The 23,118-nt window shown below is 45.5% G+C and overlaps 1 protein-coding gene across 1 annotated transcript in view; it reads right to left on the bottom strand.

The window, feature by feature from the left end:
* ZNF532 (zinc finger protein 532) overlaps positions 1–23,118 on the bottom strand; it is a 98,944-nt gene that overhangs the window by 47,855 nt on the left and 27,971 nt on the right. Inside the window, exon 4 of the mRNA XM_054723919.1 lies at positions 2,023–4,379. Within this exon, the coding sequence (XP_054579894.1) occupies positions 2,023–4,362 (2,340 nt within the window). The 5' untranslated portion in view covers positions 4,363–4,379. The remainder of the gene's footprint in view (positions 1–2,022; positions 4,380–23,118) is intronic.

Genomic DNA, 23,118 nt, shown 5'->3' with positions numbered 1-23,118 from the left:
CGTGTGGATGATTCTCAAACCAAATCCCCTGTGCAAACACCTAAGGAACCCTGCCCGGGAGAAACCTTGGGCAACTGCAGGCACAGTATCTAAACTGCCCTGGGGTCCCATTCAAGAAAGGACGGCAGGGGTGTGAGCCATGGAGGGCTGTTACAAATGTGAGGTACTCTACTCTTTCTCAATTCACCTGTGAGCTACGGAAAAGGTGAAGGTCAAAGGAGAAACGGATGTAAGTTTAAATCCACGAATGTTAGGGACAACAGAAGAAAGAAGGCGCTCAGGAAGACTGGTACTTGAGATGTCATTAGTTCAACCTCTAAATTTTGTAAGAAGTCATAGCAACGGTTCGCTGCTGGATGGCGTCAGCACTTTTAAGTCGTATTCTCAGAGAAGAAACTGTTTATATAAGTGGATTGTTTCCCCCATTTGAATTTAAGTTCACAAATTATGAACTGGCCAATGGTCATGTGAATGGCAAACTGGAGAAGATGAGATGAAGATTTTCTCTCTTCTTTCTTCTCTTCTTCCTGTCTTCAGCCCCACCTCCCACTGCCACAACAGGAGACACAGATGGGCAAGGACCACTGTAGCTTTGCTAACTTTGAGGCTAGTCCAGCAAGAGCCACAAGATCCCACCAACATCCTGGACTGTGGGAGAGACTTTGGGTGGGGAAAAGGCAACAGGACAAACAGAGCTAAAGACATGAGTTTGTGTTTGTTTCCTGCTTCCTTTTAAGATGGAAAGAAATATTACCCCGTTGATGAAGTGGGGACAAGATAAGAGGGTGCCCATACAGAGCCCACGCATTCTCACTAGGACAAACTAAAGAACATCAACCACTGTCTTCTTGAACTTGGTGGACACGTGACTCTTTTGGGTGTTTTACTATTAGAGCCAATGAGACATTTAACATTCAATGCTCTAAGAATGTTCTCAAAACTCTTTATCACTTCCATTTCCACTAAACTGAAAACCCAAGAGAAAAAAATTATTGAGGTATGTTTGATCTTCTATTCTCCAAATTCAAAATACTGCAAAGAACTCAATTTAGTCATAGCCCTTAGGAAACTATCATGGGGATATTGGAGGCAAATAAATGAAAATTCGGTTTGCCGTTTCGACTTCATAAACAGAAGTTTGAGTCAGAGTATATTAGCACAAACAGTGCCCCCTTCCAATTCTAGTATGGACAATAAATCACATGATCTCTCTATGCTCGAATGTTTCATTCAACATGTCCAGTTACTTCCAAATGATAGGTATCACGTATTTGTAAAACACATTTATCTAAGAGCCAAAAACTGTCTATGGATAGAAGCAACGATTAGGGATAATAAGTTGGCTGATGTCCACTGTGAAATGTATTTCACCAACATCAACCTGTACTTCGCTAAAACAAAACAACAAAAAAGCTGCAAGGTATCCTATTTAATGGTGATGGGTTTCCCACTCGTAGCTTAAATTGGCTATAGTAAAAAATATTACTGAATATACTTCAGGACCAAGCAGGCAAACCATAAAATGGGTACCAATTAGGTATGTTTAACTACAAAAGACGGTAATTCTAAGTAACAACAGGAATTTTTAAAATACCAATATTGTCACTAATAATTAAGGAACATTGGTGATGCAGCCTGACTTAAACCCTTAATTCAATGGGATGATACTGTAATTAGCTAGATCTCAGACTCCCTACATATATTCCAATGATCCAACAATTAAGAACTCTGTTACTGACCCTAAATCTTAGGTGCCATAACTCAACTAGTACATAGAGTTTCTATCTGTTTAGGAGAATCAACTTCCCCGAAAACATATTAAAGTAACGTTCACGTTTCAACATTGTTCTGTTCTATGAAAACAATGCTTCCTCTCTCGTCTATGTGCATACATACATCCACACGCATCCACACACCCCCTTCCATTTAACTGAGCTCCTCCCCCAAAATCAAGGGCATTGTATAGAACACTCATGTCTACAGATTCATCACTGAAACACCAAAATGTAAATGATACTCTACTTGTCCACTCGTTTCTGCAGCCTGCTGGAAATGCGTAGCCAGCGACGTCTCGTCCTGGAACACTTCGTTGCACTCCAAACATTTCAGACTATGCCTGCAGAGCTTGGACGGGTCTTCGTCTAGAGGCATAGCTGGAATGACGGGCGTGCTTGAAGGAGCTGATATGACGGTCCCAGTTATACCAGACTGGATTTTTGTTACAGTGTGTGTGCCAGCCCCCACAGAGCTTGGCAGAGCGGAAGATGAAGCAGAAGTATTGCTTGTTGGAGAAACAATCATTTGATCTGCTGGGACGGGCTTTAGAATCAAGTGGGAGCACTGCATGACCACCCCCTTCTCCTTATGCCCGCGGGCATGGGAGAGGAGGCTGCACTTGTTGTAGAAAACGAGGTTCTTTGTACAGTGGTTACATGTCACCTCGATGCGCACACTGCGTCTGTCGTAGTGCTGGGTCAGACTCTTTTCCAGAGCGAAGGAGTCGCCACACTCCAAGCACTTGTACCCGCGCGTCGGCAACGTGATGCCTGCGTTAGCAGGGGGACTGAGGTTGGGGATGTAAACTGGAACGGGGTTGACACTGCTCAGCACCTTGTTGAAAGCTTCCACCACAGAGCTCTGCAAGGAGGACACCACCTGGACTCGAGAAACCTTTTTGGGTGGTTGCGAGACAGCTGCATTGATTATTGCCTGCTTTATTTGCTGCTGAGGTTTGGTTAGCACTTGGCGGAGCTCAGAGGTGGCCTGTGCGCCCTGAGGCAGAAGGTTAAGGTTGGCGAGGTGCACAGTCTTTGGCACGAGTTTGGCATTGGCCAGGCTGGATGCCGGCACCACAACGGTTTGCTGCTGGATGGCATTAGCAGCTTTAATGATGGCGCTGCTGGCGCTCTGAACAGAGGCAGCAGATATGACTGTGGCTTTGACCGTCGTATTGTTAGCGAGCTTCAAATTAATGACTTGAGATCCTGCTGTCTTCACAGCAGACACTGGGAGGAAGGCAGTTGCCACGGGCTTAATAGTGACCTGCTTGGGGGTCAGCTCTGCAGGGGCAATTGCGTTGGTGACAAGGGCAGACTGCAGAGGCGCTCTGGGGGGAGAGGCAAGGACGGCAGCTGCAGTTGGGGATGACAGAAGCGACGTCACAGAAGCCATCACAGGCCCTGTATGCTCAGGCTTTTTTCCAGAGTCGAGATCCACTTCTGGCAATACCCTCGTCACTGTTCTCTTTATTTCCCCAGATGACGTCTTAATGGTTTTGATGCGGACTTTGGGAATTGCTGGTGTTGATCCTGCAGGGGACGATGGCGATCCCTTGCTACTGTTTTCACTTGAAATGCTCCTGGGGCTATCCGGCTGCTTCAGGGACACCTTCTTCGTCCCATCGATGAGACTCTGGGACTCAGGAGACTTTTCAATGGCTCTAGGACTATCATTGACTTCTTTTGGTAACGGAGAGGGCTCCCGTGAATTGGTCACTGGCTCTTTACTGGCGCCTGAAGCAGCCTTTTTAGCACTAAGAGCGGCGATGGCAGCTATGCAGGAAGAAAGCTTGGAGGATGGCTTTGACCTTGACGGAACCACGCCGCCAAGGGTGGTGTCGTTCTTCTCGGAGCTCAGCTTCCCGTCATGGACCCTATTTTCAAGCACCTTTTCAGAGTTTTCCTTCAATTTATCCTCCACTTTTCTGACTTTAAAAGGTTCATAAACACTCAGATTTATAGAATTTGTTTCTGTTTCTCTCTTGACAACTTTGTTTTTGTCTGCATTGCCTGACGCAGAGATTCCAGTTTTGCTTAAGTTTTCCCCTCCAAGCGCCTTCAGTTTATCATAGTCCTGTTGGGAAACAGACCCCGTCAACACATTCGATCTAAAACTCGAATGCAAGTCCTCTTTATCAGGGGGGTCATCCACCTCTATCTTCTCATCATCGTCAAACTCTTCAGCACTAGAGATAGGGCTAAACTGGCTGAAAGCGGAGTCTTTTAGAGTCACCTCTGAGGTAGGCACATCTCCTTTCAAGGACTTTGACCCATCTTTACTGTAGCCGTCCAGAGAGGACGCTGTGAGGAACCCATTGTGTAGGCCATTGCCCGTGGGGTGGCCATCTTTCTCTGAGCCCTCGGAGGAATCAATGTTCCGAACGTTCTTAACAATAACACTGACACCCACGTCAGAAGAGGATGGCGTGTGGGAGTCGTCCTCTCCATGAGCGTTCTGCTTGATGTGGCTCTCCTGGTCATCGTGTCCAGATTCTATAGCTGCTTTAGGATCAACCATATCTGGGATGTCAAATGCTGCCAGGAGGTCATCAAAGTCTGGGGTCTTCATATCCCCCATGGTCATGAATTTGATCAGATGTTCTGTTAAACAAACAGAATAATTCCATCAGCAACTGGCATTTCATAATGAGGAGAAAAATACCCTCCAGGAGTTACACTAACACAGTGATGATTACCAAGAAGAGCAAGTCAGTAACTGCACAATTATTATAATTACAGAAAATTCTGGGTCAAAGTGAACACATATTCAGAGGATATATACATAAAGCCTTGATAATTGTAGCTTCAAAGGAATTCCTCCAAAATGCCGCACACCGCATGATCAGTGTGGCACCACTCTGAATAAAACTGATCAAAGCTGTTACCTTAAGAAAAGCAGGTTTTGGTGTAACAACCAGAAAATTTATCATTTACCACTGGATTCATCGCATTCTTCACAAAAAGCTACTTCAAACATATTTTGATCTTGACAGCATTTACTTCCACTGGCAAAATAATCACTATTATAGTCACCACCAGATTTGGGATATCAAATTAAAAGAAATGTATTACAATAAAAAACAATGACAGACAGCCATTTACCCACAGAAGAAACAAGCATCCCAGCTACTGCTAGTCAAGTTCCACCTGGGACTTTTACAAAACTCCTCGGGCGCTGATTCCATCTGTTTTTATTTAATCCTAGTTTTCTCTATTCTGTTAGGAAAAAACACCATCTTGGCAGAAAAGCCCAGCATCCCTTCCTTGTCCCTCCCTAGCTCAGGGGTTTTAATGGTTGAGGTGACACATAACTGTTTTCTAATTACCACCTATCGGACACAGTTGTGCAAGCGGCTGTGGCAGCTGAGAAAGACCCCGCGGTGAAATGACGCTCAGTGCAGACCTGAGGACTGCAGAGCTGGGAGGGCAGGCCCTCTCTTTTACCCAGAGCGGGATATGAGTGCATAACATTCTGCACCCATTTGTGTCCACAAAGCCTTGGTGGTAGGACAACTTTAGGAAAATGGACAATCACAGCTGTTACTAAAGATGAAGGATATATAAATACATGAAATGCCGAGGATATCTAAAGGGTGCCCTTTACCCCACTGCAGAGAATGCGTGATTGTGGGGTTCAGATAAAACTTCCGCTGTAAGAGAGATCTTCGTCCTCCCGAGCCCTGCACCTCATGCTCCTTTCTGATATGTACTACAATGTGTGCACTTGTCTCTTACCTACGGGACTGTCAGCACCTGCCACACCGCAAATGCAGATAACTAACCCACCACAAGTCAGGGGCCAGAACACTAGATTTATAACCGATCAGGTCTGGACCCTAAGAAGTGAGGGGATCTTTGGGCAGGTTCCTTCCTTCTATAGTGGTGGGAGGGAGGCCAGCATCTAGGAAGAGAAGGAAAGAAGGAAAGGGAAGAGGGGAATGAAAAATAGGAAAGGGAAGAACAGGAGGCAACAATCAAGGTCAGAAGACAAGAGGGTTACAGCTGATTTTTGGCAACTTTCAATGGAAAAATTAGCCTAATTGATTCTTCAATTTTTCTGTTATTCCTCCTTTAAATCACTAAGAAGTGGTCTTCCACATTTTTAATGAAGAACTTAATAATTTACTTTCTTGTACATCATGTAAAAGATCTTTCATCCCTAAGAAAAGTGATGACACAAAGGTCAAGGTTGAATTTTCATTCAGGTGACAACATACATACCAATGAGAACTCCATAAATTCATCATCAGCTGCTAAGACACCCTCAGCATACTCACTCCCTCCGGTACATGTCCAAACACTTCTAAGAATTTAGTTGGGAGAAACTACTGATGAAGATGAAATAAACACTCACGTAACGAGCTGGAGAAAAACATCACCTTCCACTCAGTTAATGGAGACCTAAAGAAGCCCCACGCACTTTTCTCTAGAATACTTGCTCCGCTTAGAGCAGTGATGGGCAACCTTTTGAGCTTGGTGTGTCAAACTTCGCCAAAAAACTGAGCATAACTCGGGTAGTGTGTCACTTTGAGGAAAAAACATTGTTTCACAAATCTTTCATCCTCAGCATGCGGCCGCCTCAGTGGCCGCGTGTCATCAGAAATGGCTACGCGTGTCAGTGCTGACACGCATGTCATAGGTTCACCATCACTGGCTTAGAGAAAACACTCTTCTCTCAGGCGGTGGCTACGGGACCACACGGGGAATAACGTATCCCCAGCAAACACTTCAGCCAAGAAAAAGGTGTGGAGGAAATAAGACAACACTTCTAAACTCCTATCGATGTGAAAATATCTGTAAGAAATTATACCCAGTGCGAAAGTTTGTGATGATTTTCTTTTAAAATGAAGTTGAAATTTAAACTGCAAAATATAGGGAATGAAGAAACTATCAGTCAGATAATAAGTCTACGTAAGAGTCCACCCATTTAGGAATAATCCATTAATGTCACCACTTTTATTTATAAGCATCACATTGCAATTTCTAAATGGAATACAATAAAACCACTGTCAGCAAAGCATCCCTGTGGTCTATCTTTCCCAACCACGGTGATCCAAGTTGTAGATCAGTTTTCAGAGAACTCTGCTTTCATAGAATCATGACCCATGCCCAACCCCAGCACCACTTAGCCACAGCTTGGACCAAGCTCTGGAAGTCACAGTTGTGGTTGGGTCCTCCAAGTGCCGCCATCCTTTCTTTACAGCTACCCTGGATGTATGTCATTTGCCCTCTCATCGTTCATTCCAGAGGGCCATCAGTTCAGGAGCAAAAGGAACATAAGAGACAATTCAAATACTTATAGGTAGTAGGCCCAAGACACAACCATAAGAAATGATAAAATGTCACCACATCAAACTTTGGATGATTGGCAGTTCAGATCAGGAGTGCAATACTTGGAAGATCAATGCACGATTCTTAGTATCTCCTTCTCCTGTTTACATGATGTGGACCTGCCTGACCTGTCTGTGCTCAGGTGCCCCAGAACAGGTAGAAAACCTTTTATCAGTGGTAGGATGTTGCTCACCATGCTGCCTGTATCTTTTCCTATCTGCCCAAGTAAAGCAGAGTTAAGGTTTGGGAAGCCCCAGCCTGCAAACCCCCCCAAGGGGCTGAGAAGACATTCCTGATTCAGGAGCAACTCTTTTCTCTGTAGTAATCCAGCTACCCTGCTGTCTCGATCTCCGGTATTACTTTATTCTTTCTCTTGAGGGAAAATGGTGAACCCAAGGGTAGAGCAATGAGACATCCTTAGAGGTAATAGGGAATTAGCTGTGGTTTAAAAAACTAAACCTCCTACTCCACCTGATGGAATCCTGACTGCCACGTGAAAGTGCACAATGGGCATAAAATACTGAGTGGGGGCATCGGCAGCGCGTCACACTGAAACCCACAATCACACCATGCAAGCGGAGTTGCCTCTCAGGGCTGTAAAATTAATGTAATAAATACTGCTCTCTGTCACTTCACACTTCTTTTTTGGTTTATAGAAATGTTTTTCATACCCACATCGTCCTATTACCCATTACCTTCCCACATTCGGGAAGGCGAGAGCAAATTTTCCACTTGGGAGAAAAAATAATTTTAACTCCCACTTCATTTCTCAGTTATATGAAGTACAAAGAGAAATGTTTATGTTTGCAAATTCTTTTAATTCCCCCCCCCAATTCCTAAGAAATAGATTCCTTTACTTCAAAGCATTACTAAAATAAATCTTAGTTGTCTCTTAAAAGATAACATAACAAGACCTCAAAATTTGAGCTTCTCTTTGGCCTCAAAAGCTTGATTTTCAAACAGAATTAGCTTTAGTCATTTTAACAATGTCTTTCATTTCATTTATATGCTGTAAAATATATCTTCTTTCAAAGGCACTTCGTCTTCTAATGTAAGGCTAAACCCCATTTCAATAACCTGTAATTCACTAATAGATTTGTGTTCAATGTAGAATGTCCTGTTACCCAAAGACATTGAAAATACCTGGGGGAAAAGGCTAGGCCTGTTTACTGAAAAGGAAATTGAAAGACCTCAAGTGCATCATGTGATCTCTTTATTCCCTCCTATGACACAGACAAAGTATTTCCTTTCCTATCAAATCCTCTTAAAATTACAGAAAGCTGTTTCATCTTTGTTGGCAAAAGTCAAAAGTTATCAAGTCAAAAGAAAGCCTCAAGAAAAACATATTCACCCCTTACTCATACTTACGCTTTGCAATAAAAAAGGGGGGGAAGACTGTTCATAGAGCTGTTTCCCAAATTCCAACTGGAGAATGACAGCGTGAAAGGCTCAGGCATTGCTTAACCATGGCCGCTAACTTCAATAATCCCAAAGAGACATGCCCAAACCCAGCCAAGGTTCTGCCTCCAAAATGAATATGCAAGTCATTCTGAGCAGTGAAAACACATCAGCTTCCCTATTTAAATGGAGAAGCTAACATTTTCTTTACCAAACGTCAATAAATTTTAAATCATAACAATCCTAAAGAAAAACAAATCAAAGTCTATTTGCCATCATGACAACACTAGAGGCCCGATGCAAGAAATCCGTGTACTTGTGGGGAAGCAGGGGGGCGGGTATCCCTCAGTTCGGACTGCCCTTTTGCAGTCGAGAGGCGTCAGTCGGACATCCTTAACGCAGAGCTTCTGGCTGAGCAGCACTCCCCCTGTGGGAGCACACTTACCACCAGGGGGCAGCTCCTGCATTGAGCATCTGCCCCCTGGTGGTCAGTGCGCATCATAGTGACTGGTTGTTCCTCTGTTCAGTCAATTTGTATATTAGCCTTTTATTATATAGGACTAGAGGCCCAGTGCATGATTGAATCATGCACGTGTAGGGTCCCCTACACTCTTTCCCTTTCGATCACGGGGAGCTGGGTGCCTGTCCGCTGGTGCACCAGGCGCCAGAGGCTTCTGAAAGGCCTGGTGCCTGAGTGGACAGGCACCCAGCTCCCACGCTTTTGCTTTTGATCGCTGGTGCACCAGGCCTTTCAGAAGCCTCTGGAGTGGCAGAGGCTTCTGAAAGGCCTGCTGCCTGAGCGGACAGGCACTCAGCTCCCCCGCTTTTGATGGTCCGCGCCGCTGGACGTCAGCTCGCTGCCCCAGAGGCCCCTTCTGTGCCGCAGCACAGCCATGGCGCAGACGCTGAGCTCGTGCCGCTGCTGGCAACGCAGCTCAGCGTCCCGCCGGCCCAATCAGCTACCCTGGCCACCCCGAGTCCCACCCCCCCCCGTGCCTCCTGGCCAATCATGGGCATGGCGAAGGTATGGTCAATTTGCATATTTGTCTATTATTAGGTAGGATTATACACACTCTCCATAAAATAACAGTAATAATACTATTATTCTTTTTGGCGTCTATATCACTTTTTTTTGCACAGTATCTGGACATTGAAGCCCTCAACAGATTAATGATTTAATTCATGTTTCTATCCTTATCTTTACTTCACATATAAAATGTTTTTATGACGTTAATATTATGCAATGTTTACCATTTATTTTGTTCCTCACTAAAAATGAGTCCAGCACCCCACTTTTTAAATTGTCTTCGAGGGACTGGTTTCTCCTGACCTTCCACATTCAAATTCTCGTTGTTCCCACTACACTAGTACGCAGGCCTTTGAGCTTCCTCCATCACCAATCTTTTCATCTTTTGCACTTTCAGGGCTCTCTATCATTACCTCTCTTCAACCACAAAAAAGAAGGAACAGAAGGGAGGGGAGGAGAGGAATCACATCTCTTTTTCCCAGGTGATCTTTTGCTTCTACCCCACTTCAATCTGAACTGCTGATGAGTCCCTCCAATTGCATTCCAAATACCAAGCAGGTTCAGCGACACAGGCCTGCCTCATGCTTCAGTTTTCCTAAACCACCAGGGAACACACATCAGTTTTGAGGTGTGTGTGTGTGTGTGTGTGTGTGTGTGTGTGTGTTTTGTTTTGTTTTAAAGAATCTGATCAGCTACTGAAAAAGGTGTTAAGAACCTCTGCCTTGCTTCTCTCTAGGAAAGTGGGTGGGAGGTGAGGAGACTGGGTCCCAAAACTGGTGGATACTTGGGTTTCAAAATAATACATAATAATACAAACACATACATATACATACATGAATGGCTAAGTGTGCATAGTTTTGAGGAATAATAAGCAATAATAAACGCAATTACGGAAGGAATATCAGAATTACATGTCATTTGAAGGCCCCTACCAAGTGACAAATGCCAAAGAAAGTGCTCATTTTATCTTTTGTCCTCCACACCAATCAGACGTTGAATAAATCTTGACAATCAGGGAGCACTCTGTAGGTCTTCGAAGAACTGTGTGACACATCACATCATCTTCCAGCCCCGTGGGTGGGGACCTGATTACACTGCCCCCAAGGGCAGAAGAACATTTTCTAACCAGCATACTCGTGCGTGGTAACACACCATCTGTGAAGACAGCTCATACACAGATGAAATGAACAGAATATGCATTTTGTTAATTCTGTATCCGTTAACAAGAAGTTAGTCAAGATGGTCTGGCAGCTCAGTTGTTTAGAGCATCATTCCTATGTGCCAGGGTTTCAAGTTCGACCCCCATTCAGGGCACATACATGAGTCAACTGATGAATGCATAAACAAGTGGAACAACAGATAGATGTTTCTCTCTCTCCCTTTCTCTCTAAAAAGCAATAAATAAAATTAAAAAAGAAAAAAGAAAATAGTAAATACAATTGCTGTGAGCCAGAATAGACATCTACTTGTTTAGTAAATAGACATTCACTAAATTCTGATGGCAGGCAGCACCTATCATATACAGATACTTCAGCAAGGTCAGGCATGTTCTTCCTCAGCTAATATCTAGTATTCCTGACTGGAATAGAACTGATGTGAAAGTTCAAGCTGCTTCTGGAAATATAAACTCAAGTCACGGAAGCAGGGCACAACCTTGGGAAACACAGGAATAAAACCAGCCCAGCCCTTCCCTGTGGTTGTTCACTCTTACCTCAAAACCTCCCCTGCCCTCCTCTGTCCATCATTCCCCTGAGGAAACCAGGCCATCTACAAGCAAATGATCCCTACACACCCCTCAGCCTTATCAGCTCAACCTGCAATTCCTGGCTTCTCATCCCCCACTCCCACCCCACCCCCAGCTCCAAGCACTCATAGGTCAAAACAAAAGCTCAGCCATAAAGAGGGCCTTCGCTTTGTCCCCTGGATTCTGCAGCTGCCAAGACAACCTCCGGAGAAGGCTGTGCAAATCCCTGCTCCGTATTCCCTGCGAGTCCTCAGTGCCACTTAAGATCCACAGTCCTCTTCTCCTTAGTATTAACTCCACCCTGCCAGGAGACACAGGCTGTTTCTAATCTTTTCCTCTTACCTCCTGCACACCTTGGCCTTTTTCTTCCTGCAGTCAACCTCCAAGATAACAGGCCTCAAGCAGGCCCTCTCTCCACACCCTTCCTTCCTACAGATCTCGTCGGGTCCTGCAGTTGGCCTGTCCAAGCTGATTCTCCTCCATGAGCTTATCACCCTCCTCCTGTGCCTTTGTCAGTCCTATCAACTCTACCTGCTGGCATGAAGAGACCTCCCTCAACCTTCACCTCGTGACTCTATCTTGGTGCTGTCTCACCAACATGCTGCCTTCGCAGTCAAGTTCTCAATCCCTGGGACAAATCCTGCCCCTCCCAGCTCCTTCCTGGCCCCTTGCAATCCACTCTCCAATCCAGGCTGTAAGGAGGAATTTGGGGGAGTGATGGAATTGTTCTGTATCGCAATTGTGGGGGTGGGTACACACTTGTTTGCATTTATCAAAACCCAGAGGATTTTACTGCATGTAAACTGGAGGGGGTGGGGGGGAGCAACCAAAAATGAGGGAAGGCCCAAAATGAAAGACTAACTGGAACGAAGAACCTAACTACTTTATAAGTGAACGACATAACCACGCTGAAGAGAGTAGGGGAGAAAAGAACTAACCAAAGCCACTTTGGAAAACAAAATTCTGACTGGATGCTGTGAGGCTACAGGGAACAAGTCAAGTTTGTAATCTAATTAGCATTATTATACTAATGATTTTTTTTTTTTCAGTTCTGGTGTGTTATAACTATGCAGGCAGCTAGGGAAAACTGGGTAAAAAGAACATGGAAACTTTCATTTTTGCAACTTTTCTAAGAGTGAAAATTATTTCAAAATAAAGTTAGATGCAATTTAATAGTGTAAAGTTACTAAATGAAATACAGCAAGTATCAGGACACTCCCCAAAGGGGCCGTTCCCCTGCTTTGTCCCCTGTGCCTATGCTGTTACCTGTGACCTTTTCTCTCTGCATTTCATTCTCCAGCCGCCCGTCCTTCCTCCCGTGCACTCCGCAGCACTGCCACGAGCTGGCTTCTCCCTGACTCACTGGCTGTGCCCCTCTCCCTGGGGGGCTCCCTTTAAACCGTCAGCTACCTTTGCTCCAAGGCAACCTCAGCAGCTCCCCTGGTCACAACAATCACATATATTCATGGAACTCACTTATTTCTACATTCAGCCCCAATGCTACCTTAAGAGCCACCTTTATCCAGTTGCTGGCTCTATATTCTGCTTGGTTCTCCCAACCTTCTGTCAAACTTACACCAAAGTCCTTATGTTCCCTCCCAACCTGTTCCTCCTCTAGTCCCAGCTGTGTGACGTCAGCGACACAACCTTCTTTAGGAAAAAACTGGAAACCTCAGGCAGCATTTCACATACTGCAAGGCAGAGACAGGGTTCTGAAGGACCCACTCAGCTTCCCACTAACACAAGACAGAAACACACAGTAAATGCTGGATCGTTCTCCGCTGAGCAGACTGCTCTCAGGCAGGGCAGCCTTTACTGTGCAAACAAATATTATAAATCTCTGGCAAGAGGAAAGCAATAGTTCCCAAATTCTGAGTTAACCACAGGTCATTTTTTTCTGATACATGAACAGAAACTCCAAAATGATTTCCTCAAAGGCGCCACCAATTGTTGCCACCGTTATACATTAGTTACTTTAAATGTATCATGCTCCCCGCTCCCATTTAAATATTTATTGCCTGACATCTAAGGCGGCAAAATGACGGCCCATTATATACAAATTTCTGCGTTACTGATTACAAAGTTTAAACTGTCTTCCATATGACTTGCTCACTAGTCGTCAAAGAAATTCTTGTCCAGTGAATCACGAATGAATGCATGGAAGGAGATGATGAACTTCCTATTTATTTATTTCTGCAGCTCTATGGAATAATCTACTGACCTACACTCTTGTTACTTAACTAATAAGCAAGCACATACACAACCATCCATACAGTGCCCGAAAATGAATGAGTTTCTGTGGACAAACTCTGTTGGAGAGAATGAGCTTTTCATGTCCCAGCTACAGGACCGCTAACAATGGTGGAGGGCACAAGTCCTTCCCGTGCTGTTCCAGTCCAGCACTGACATCCCTCCTCCCTCTGGCTTCTTTGTGTGAAAAAATGAGGATTAACAGCATACACCGAACCCCAGAGATACACGGAGGGAAGGCTGAAACTTAGATATTCAGAGGGAGCTTTGTCATAATTCAATATACCACACAAAAAGCACAGAAAGCATAAAATTCAAAAAAGGAGTGGCCAGTGGTCAGAGAATTTCAATGAAGGTTCTCACTCTTTCCATCCCACAAACAGCCAGGAGACCTACCTGGCCAAGCAGGCGGGCCGTGTTCTGGAGAACAGAGTGTGATCATTAACCTTCCTTATCACAGAGCATCTGGATTTCAGCAAGAGAAGGAAAGAAGCTAAGGGGGCAGCACTCTCAAGTGGGAGGCTGGTACTGAGGGGCCAAGGTGGGAGGCCAGGGCTCACCTTGTCCATCACAGAACTCATGGGCTGAGATGTGAGCCCTGGTCACAATCAGAATGAGAGGCTGAGACACAAACGACCCACCAGGTCAGAACCAGAGAGGTGGACAGAAGAGCTGCTCAGATCAGAGGCGCAATGGCACCATCCTCACCTGAGCCCACCTGACCTCTGCCACCCAACGAAAACAAAACTGAAAATTTACAGACACAGCACTTCGGCGGGTGCCCCACTTCCCACAAAGAGCAGCAGCAGCCACTGTGGCTGAGAGTCCCATCTGAAAGGACTCAGCGTCCCTGTGCCCTGCTTAAGGCGGAGCTCTCTCGGTCCTAGCCGGGCTGGAAGTCAGAGAAGGGGACCCCCGAGAGTCTTGCTTCCTCCAAATCCTCAGAACCCTTGCAAGTAAGTTTTCCCTAAGGGGGTCCCGAAAACCATATCAAATTCTAAGTTTTTAGTCTTCAAGTTAATTTTTTTAAAATCAATCAATAATTAATGTGATGTGAGGAACAAAAAAGAAAATATATGCCTCTATCTGTTTTGAGACATGGAGTGAAGAGGGGTGTATTCATCTCAGCTTACAGTTTACTAACACTTAACAGTAAGAAAGTGGTTCTCAAATAGGGTTTCCCATAAAAGACAAATATGGGGGGAGCAAAGGGGGTCAGATATGTGGTAATGGAAGACGTGACTTTGGGTAGTAAACACACAATGCAATATAAAGATGCCATATCAGAATTATATACTTGAAACCTTTATCATTTTATTAAGCAACTAGAGGCCCGGTGCACGAAATTCGTGCACAGGGGTGGTGTCCCTCAGCCCAGCCTGCACCCTCTCCAATCTGGGACCCCTTGAGGGATGTCTGACTGCCCATTTAGGCCCGACCCCAGTGGGATCGGGCCTAAACGGGTGGTCAGACATCCCTCTCACAATCCAGGACTGCTGGCTCCCAACTGCTCACCTGCCGGCCTTCCTGATTGCCCCTAAGCGCTTCTACCTGCCAGCCTGATCACCCCCTAACCACTCCCCTGACAGCCTGATTGATGCCTAACTGCTCCCCGGCCAGCCCAATTGCCCCTAACTGCCCTCCCCTGCCGGCCTGAACACCCCTAACTGCCCTCCCCTGCCAGTCTGGTCGCCCCTAACTGTCCTCCCCAGCAGGCCTGGTCCCCCCCCAACTGCCCTCCCCTGATGGCCTGGTCCCCCCCAACTGCCTTCCCATGCTGGCCTGGTCTCCCCCAACTGGTCTCCTCTGCTGGCCCGGTCACCCCTAACTGCCCTCCCTGCTGGCCTGATCACCCACAACTGCCCTCCCCTGCAGACCTGGTCCCCCCACCCCCCAACTGCCCTACCCTGCAGGCCTGGTCCCCCCCAACTGTCCTCCACTGCAGGCCTGGTCACACACAACTGCCCTCCCCTGCCGGCCTGGTCCCTCCCCAGCTGCCCTCCCCTGCTGGCCTGGCCCCTCCCCTAACTGCCCTCCCCTGCTGACCTGGTCTCCCCCAACTGCCCTCCTCTGCTGGTCACCCCTAACTACCCACAACTGCCCTCCCCTGCAGGCCATCTTGTGGTGGCCATCTTGTGTCTTGGAGTGATGGTCAATTTGCATATTACTTTTATTAGATAGGATGTTGCCCCAATAAATTTAACCTTTTGCACTCGGATGTCGAGTGTGACTCGACACGGTTAGCATTAAATCCCGAGTAGAAGAAAAAAGCAAGCGAGTGCAAAGGGTTAATTTTAAAAACAGACAGATATAGAGATAGCACATTCCAAAGATGTGAATTTTATATTGTCCCTGTTGCCCACACTTTAATTAATCTCCTTCATGTAACCGCCTCATGGCTGTTGGCAGGCTCTACGAACTCAGCTGGGCCGTAAACAGTGAAAGAGAAACTCAAATCTCTAGTTCCCTGTCCATGTGAGTTCATCGGCTTATTTTGCCTTGAAACCAAATGCTCAAAACTTAGTAAGTTTTTCATTATCTCCCTGCGGTTCATGAATCTGTAAAATTCTTGGAAAACTGTAATAGAAGATAGAAATCACAGACCAAAATATCATTGAACCAAACTCAATCTAAACTGATGCCCAGGTTCCTATGTAGTGTCAACAATAGAACTCAAACCACATTAAAAAAAAAGATCAGCTTCACTCCCCATCTAAGGAATAATAACTTTGTATTGATCTAGACTTCTAAAACTCTGACAGCTCACCCTAGCTGGTTTGGCTCAGTGGATAGAGTATCAGCCTGCGGACTGAAGGGTTCCGGATTCGATTCTAGCCAAGGGCACATACCGGTTGCAGCTTGTTCCGGGCTCTGGTCAGGGTACATGTGGGAGGCAACCAATCAATGTGTCTCTCTACATTGATATTTCTCTCTGTCTCTCTCCCTCCTTTCCACTCTCTCTAAAGATAAATGGGGAAAAATATATCATTGAGGATTAACAACAAAAATCTATAATAATAAAAGCGTAATACACAAATCGACTGAATGACCGAACGCAGAACCGTCCGGACAACCTTCTGGATGACCATGCTATGACACACACTGGTGCCAGGCCAGCCAAGGCGGGTGTGATGCGATTGGTTGGGGGGAGGGGGGGGGGGGGGAGGGCGCCATCGCCCCACGATCGCCCCACAGAAGGAGGCCCAGGCTACCCGGCCAGCGACACTGTGGCGGGTGTGCGGGACCAGCCAGCGATTGCCCCACAGAGGGAGGCCCAGGCCAGCCATGCGATCACACTCCACACCTGTTGCCCACAGAGGGAGGCGACCGGTGGAGGGGGAGAGGGGGGGCAGAGGTGGAGGCAAGGCCAGCTGCCAGCAGCTGGAGGAAGGAAAGCCCCAATAGGCCCTGATTGCTGGCCAGGCCTAGGGACCCTACCCAAGGGGTCCCGGATTGCAAGAGGGATCAGGGGTCCTGGAGAAATGACAATTCTAGGATTGGGCAGAAAATGCACAAAATGAGCCTGGAGCACCTGTGGTGCCAGAAAGTAAGCAAGAGCTCCAAAACAAACAAACAAAACAAGCAACATAGCGAGGGGCAGGTCCAAGGGGTCAACTGAAAGAGCTCCCAATGGCCAACGCTGGTATAACTGAGCAACAAATGAAGCAGTATTAGATTATAACCCAAAGTATAAAACAAACATGAGTCCATACTGATGGAAATGATTGAATGGGGAAAAGCAGACAGTTCAGCGCAGGCGAATTCTAAATATTTCTGTAAATGCCCCGCCCTTTTGGAGGTGAATGAATGCCCACTCCTTAGTGACTTTCTTCCAAATAGGACAGTCAGAGAAAGGGGAGAGGTTAGAGTAACTTTACAGTGGAGACAAACACTCCCTCAACGAAGTGACCAAGGTAAGCACCAACAGTGGTAAGTCATACGGATGGAAGGTTCCCTTGACGTGATGTTAGGAAGCATTATCCCAGCCTAACCACCAGAAAGACATCAGACAAATCCCAATGGAGGGACATCCACAAAAATACCTGACCGGGTACCATCATGAAAAACGAGGGAAGCCTGAGAAGCTGTCACAGCCAAGAGCAGCCTCAGGAGACATGAGGACTCGATGTCATGTGATGTCCTTGATGAGATTCTGAGACAGAAAAAGGACATGAAGTGGAAACAGAAAATCTAAAAAAATGTGGACTTTGGATCTTATAAAAAGTGAGTAAGACAGAAATGATGAATAGCTAAGAGGGTGGGGAGAGTTAAAATGCAAAGAGCTGACAGGAGCAGAAGATGGGAACTGCAACCGTTCTGCTTCCAAAGAACGTTGGTGAAGGGCACTACCAACAAGAAATACTTCCTAAGTTTTCAGTAACAGCTCTGGATATGTGGAAATTGGGTTCCCGTTTTATCCTCTTACCAGTGAGCTGCTTCAAGGTCAGCCACTGAGTAATGCAAACAACTTAGCAACTTTTAAACCGAGGTTTATTAGAAACAGAATTTCCAGAAGTTTGCATTCTCCACGCTTTCTGGACACAAAATGACTCAAGGGATCTTTAGCAATGACAGCCAGACCCAGTCTGTAGCCAGACATGATAAATGATTATTTTGTTTCTCTTTTTGCCCGATGATGGGCAATATGACAACTCGATCACTGACAGTTTAATTTATAAAACAACAGCCTATAAAAACAAGGTCCCTCCTAAAGATTTGGTTGTATGGGCATGTGGAAGGAAATTAATCGTTTATCCCTCTTGCCATCAGGTGCCTTATAACAAGGCCAGACTTTTCTCCCACAATAGCAATGTAACTGGGTTGTGCCATTTGAAACATGAGCAGTCATAAATGGAAACTACTGCTTTCTTGTATAATTTCCCAATCATATACTACAATCCACATATATCACAAAACCAATGTAACTTATGGCCCCCACACAGGAAAGCAGAGCAAGGTACATTTTTTTTTAATTTATTGATTTGAGAAAGAAACATCGATTTGTTGCTACTCTTATTTATGCATTCATCGGTTGATTTTTGTTTGTACCCTGACCAGGGATCTAACCTGCAACCTTGGCATATCAGGACGATGTGCTAACAAACTGAGCTACCCAGCCAAGCGTGAGATATACGTTTAATTTTTTTTATTGTAATAAAATACACATACCATAAAACTTGCCATCTTAACTATATACAATTAATTTTTAAAATATGTTTTTATTGATTTCAGAGAGAGAAGTAGAGAAACATCGATATGAGAGAGAAACATCAATCAGCTGCCTCCTGCAAGTGCCAGGACCGGGAATCGAGCTAGCAACCTTTGGGTACATGAGATGATGCTCAACCAACTGAGCCACACCAGCCGGGGCTGTAATTAATTTTTATACGAAGAGTATACAAAATAATAACAGCAAAAATGCTACCTAATATTACTAATTGAAGACATGATGAGGAATAAAAAACAACTAATTGAGCTGTCCAATTGTAACCTGCAAATTTCTTTAAAAACCTCTAAAAGGCCATTTCTATATACACACATTATCTAATATTAAGACTTCAGAGTTCTGATATTGATATTGACTAAACACCCACACTTCATATAACAATCACTTGCTTCAGAGATTCAACTCAAATTTTGTTTTTTCCTGAAATATTTAGTTAAAGTGCCTGGGGGATATTTATTGCCAGATATCCTACAATCGTTTAAAACATCTGCAACTGAACTCACCATCTACTTCCCTCTTTCCAGACAGCTATTCCCAGTCACTTAAACTAACAATTTCACCTCCAACTCTTCCCTTTCACCGAGGCCTGCCCATTTTCCTTGGCAATGTAGTCTGAATCCATCCTCTTTTAATCCCCATCCCTCCTCTAGTTTTGGACCGTCTCATCCTCCATCTAGACAAATATTAACACCCCGGCTTTCTTCATCCTGTCAGCCAGAACTGCCAGATCAGTCTTTCTAAAGCTCTATTTTAATCACATCTATTTTAATCACATCTATTAAAAATCCTCAAATCGCCCCAGCTGGTTTGGGTCAGTGGATAGAGCGTCAGCCTGCAGACTGAAGTTCAATTCTGGTCAAGGGCACATACCCGGGTTGTGGTCTCGATCCCCAATAGGGGGTGCAGAAGGCAGCCAATCAATGATACTCTCTCATCACTGATGTTTCTCTCTCTCTCCCTCTCCCTTCCTCTCTGAAATCAATAAATATATATTTCAAGAAAAATCTCAAATCACCCTAGCCAGTTTAGCTCAGTGGATAGAGCATCGGCCTGCCGACTCAAGGGTCCTGGGTTCAATTCCGGTCAAGGGCACGTGCCTAGGTTGCAGGCTCCTCTCCGGCCTGGGCCCTGGTCGGGAGCATGCAGGAGGCAACCAATCAATGTGTTTCTCTCACATTGATATTTCTCTCTGTCTTTCCCTCTCTTTTCCACTCTCTCTCTTAAAAAAATAAAAAAATCTGCCGAAACCGGTTTGGCTCAGTGGATAGAGCGTCAGCCTGCGGACTGAAAGGTCCCAGGTTCCATTCCGGTCAAGGGTATGTACCTTGGTTACGGGCACATCTCCAGTGGGGGGTGTGCAGGAGGCAACTGGTCGAAGTTTCTCTCTCATCAATGTTTCTAGCCCTCTGTCCCTCTCCCTTCCTCTCTGTAAAAAATCAATAAAATATATAAAAAAGAAAAAATTAAAAAAATTTAAAAATCCTCAAATCACCTTGCAAATTAAGTCCAAACTCCTTGGCCTAATTCCAAGGACCCCACTCAGTCAGAGCCCAGCCAGCCACTATTTTGCCTCAGTCTCCCTTTTGTGGGTACACCTTTCCTTGTGGGCCACACTATTTCTTGACCCAGGATGCAACACACACACACACATATCCCTATCGACCAAGTATGAAGAACCCATTTCTCAGGTTTTTCTGAAGGAAGAACCTCCATTTCCTCATCTTTAAAATGGGAACTAAAAAGTAAATTAAATAAAAGAGAACTAATAATAATAGCCGTATCATAGGGTATTGTATAAGTGAAAACAAATTATATGGAAAGCACCAAACATATAGGCATTAAAATATTTTCTTCCTCTGTTTATTTGTTAAAATAATAAAACAAAGTAGAAAAAAAAGGAAAATGGAATAAATGTTTCTGAAACAAGAAAGTGAAGTAGGTCAGCCTGGACAGGTAGCTCAGTTGTTTGGAGTGTCATCTGAATGGACCAAGGTTGCAGGTTTGATCCCCAGTCAGGTCACATGCAGGAGTCAACCAATGAATGCATAAATAAATGGAACAAGTCAATGTTTCTCTTTCTCTCTCTCTCTCTTCTTCTCCCTCTATAATCAATAAATTAAAAAAAAAAATTTTAAGTGAAGTAGGTCACCAGATTGGAGGAAGGCATGGAGGGATGGGTGAAAAAGGTGAAGGGATTAAGAAGTACAAACTGCTGAAACCGGTTTGGCTCAGTGGATAGAGTGTCGGCCTGCGGACTGAAGGGTCCCAGGTTCGATTCCGGTCAGGGTCATGTACCTTGGCTGCGGGCACATCCCCAGTGGGGGGTGTGCAGGAGGCAGCTGATCGATGTTTCTCTCTCATCGATGTTTCTAGCTCTCTGTCCCTCTCCCTTCCTCTCTGTGGAAGATCAATAGAATATATTTTTTAAAAAAAAAAAGAAGAAGTACAAACTGTCAGGTATAAAAAGTCACGGGCATATAAAGTGCAGCATAGAAAATATAGTCAACTAGAGGCCCGGTGCATGAAATTCCTGCACTGGGGCGGGGGTAGGGGGGCCTTTCAGCCTGGCCTGCGCCCTCTCACAGTCCGGGAGCCCTCAGGGGATGTCCAACTGACGGCTTAGGCCCATTCCCTGCCAATCGGACACAATCGGACATTCTTTGCGCTGCCGCGGAGGCAGGAGAGGCTCCTGCCACCGCCACTGAGCCCACCAGCCGTGAGCCTGGCTTCTGGCTGAGTGGCACTCCCCCTGTGGAAGTGCACTGACCACCAGGGGGCAGCTCCTGTGTTGAGTGTCTGCCCCCTGGTGGTCAGTGCACATCATAGCGACTGGTCATTCTGCAGTTCAGTCAATTTGCATATTAGCCTTTTATTATATAGGATAATATTGTAATAACTAAATATGGTACCAGGTGGGTACTAGACTTACTGGATGATCACTTTGTAAGATGTATAAATATCTAATCACATTGTACACCTGAAATTAGTATGATATTGCATGTGAACTGTAATTGAAAAATAATTTTTAAAAATAAAGTGAATTTAACAACAATAAAAAGAAAGTGAAATAGTTTGAGGTGGTGATGATGGTTTGATGAAGGAAGAGGAGCATTCTTGGGTTCCACCCAGAGCGATGGCACTAGTTTCTTATTACACTTCATTTCATTTCAAAATGAATGGCCTTTGTCCTAATGTGGATGTGCCCCCAGGCTACTCTGGGGATCAGCCATTGGCAGGGTCGCCTGGAGTTCACACATGGAAGGAATGCAATTTCCTCTTAAATGGCAGTAAAATTTCAACTCACAAAGCAAAATACTTCCAATGTCTTTCTGTCCCATGACCCTTTTCTTAATTTCGAAACGGTCTTCCCAGTCAAGCATAACCAAGGCTGGCTGTGATCCCCACTGCTCCTTGCCTAACCCTGGCCCAGCCCCCGCCTCTAGAGCATGCTCACTGCTGACTGGCAGCTGCTCAGACCAGGCCCCACAAATGCTGACTGCACGAGCAGCCACAAGTCCTAAACCAACATTCTAGGAGAAGCTACAGAAAAACAGCAATGGACAGACTGGGCTTGGAGAAAAGTCAAAGCAAAAGTGGGCTATGCAGTTCTTGTCCTGTTATAGAGGCATCTACCCCTCGCCAGCTAGTTCTCTGCAAAGTTGACTAGCTGCCCTTCCTGCTGGGAAAAAGGGAGGCAGCCTTGGAGGTGGGAGAGGGGAAGACCACAGCCAGGCAGCTGCGAAAGTAGGAGCCACACCGAAATCCCAGAGGTCCAGAATGGGGGACAGGGCTCCCAGCAGCAGCCCCAAGAATGGTTAGCACTCAGTTCAGGACTATCCCAACGACCTTGCTAATGTGTGACTCCACTCCCACGGGTGTAATCATAATCATTTATAACAGGTGCTGTTGTTTGTCTTCTCTCCCGAACTGGTTCAGTCAGACCCCAAAAATCCATTTTCTAAAACTGCCCACAGAAATGCCCTCCAAAGAGCATGAGAGCTATGAAAATGCAGAGCTATGAAGTCACTGAAAGCAACAACTACTTTCATACAGCACCACAGTACGCAGCCTCCACTTCAACCCCCGAGACACTTGGGGGCTGGATTCAAAGGCAGACCTTCCAGCTCCCAAGTCAACCACCAAATACTCTTCAAGCACTTGAAAATTGCTAGAAGCCAAGAGGACATGATGGCCACTGATCTGGGCTTGGCAATTCCCAGCTCCAAAAGGTCAGAAGTTCAAGTCAGGCAGAGATATTAAACAAGGCAGAGAGGGGAGAGGGAGACAGAGGGGGGGGGGAGGGGACAGGAGAGGGAGGGGGGAGAGAACAGAGGAGGAAAATTCCCATGTCTGTCAGCGGGTC

Source organism: Eptesicus fuscus, chromosome 12 (genome assembly GCF_027574615.1).
Source record: "Eptesicus fuscus isolate TK198812 chromosome 12, DD_ASM_mEF_20220401, whole genome shotgun sequence".
In the NCBI taxonomy this organism is placed as follows: domain Eukaryota; kingdom Metazoa; phylum Chordata; class Mammalia; order Chiroptera; family Vespertilionidae; genus Eptesicus; species Eptesicus fuscus.
This window is presented reverse-complemented; position numbering and strand designations above follow the sequence as displayed.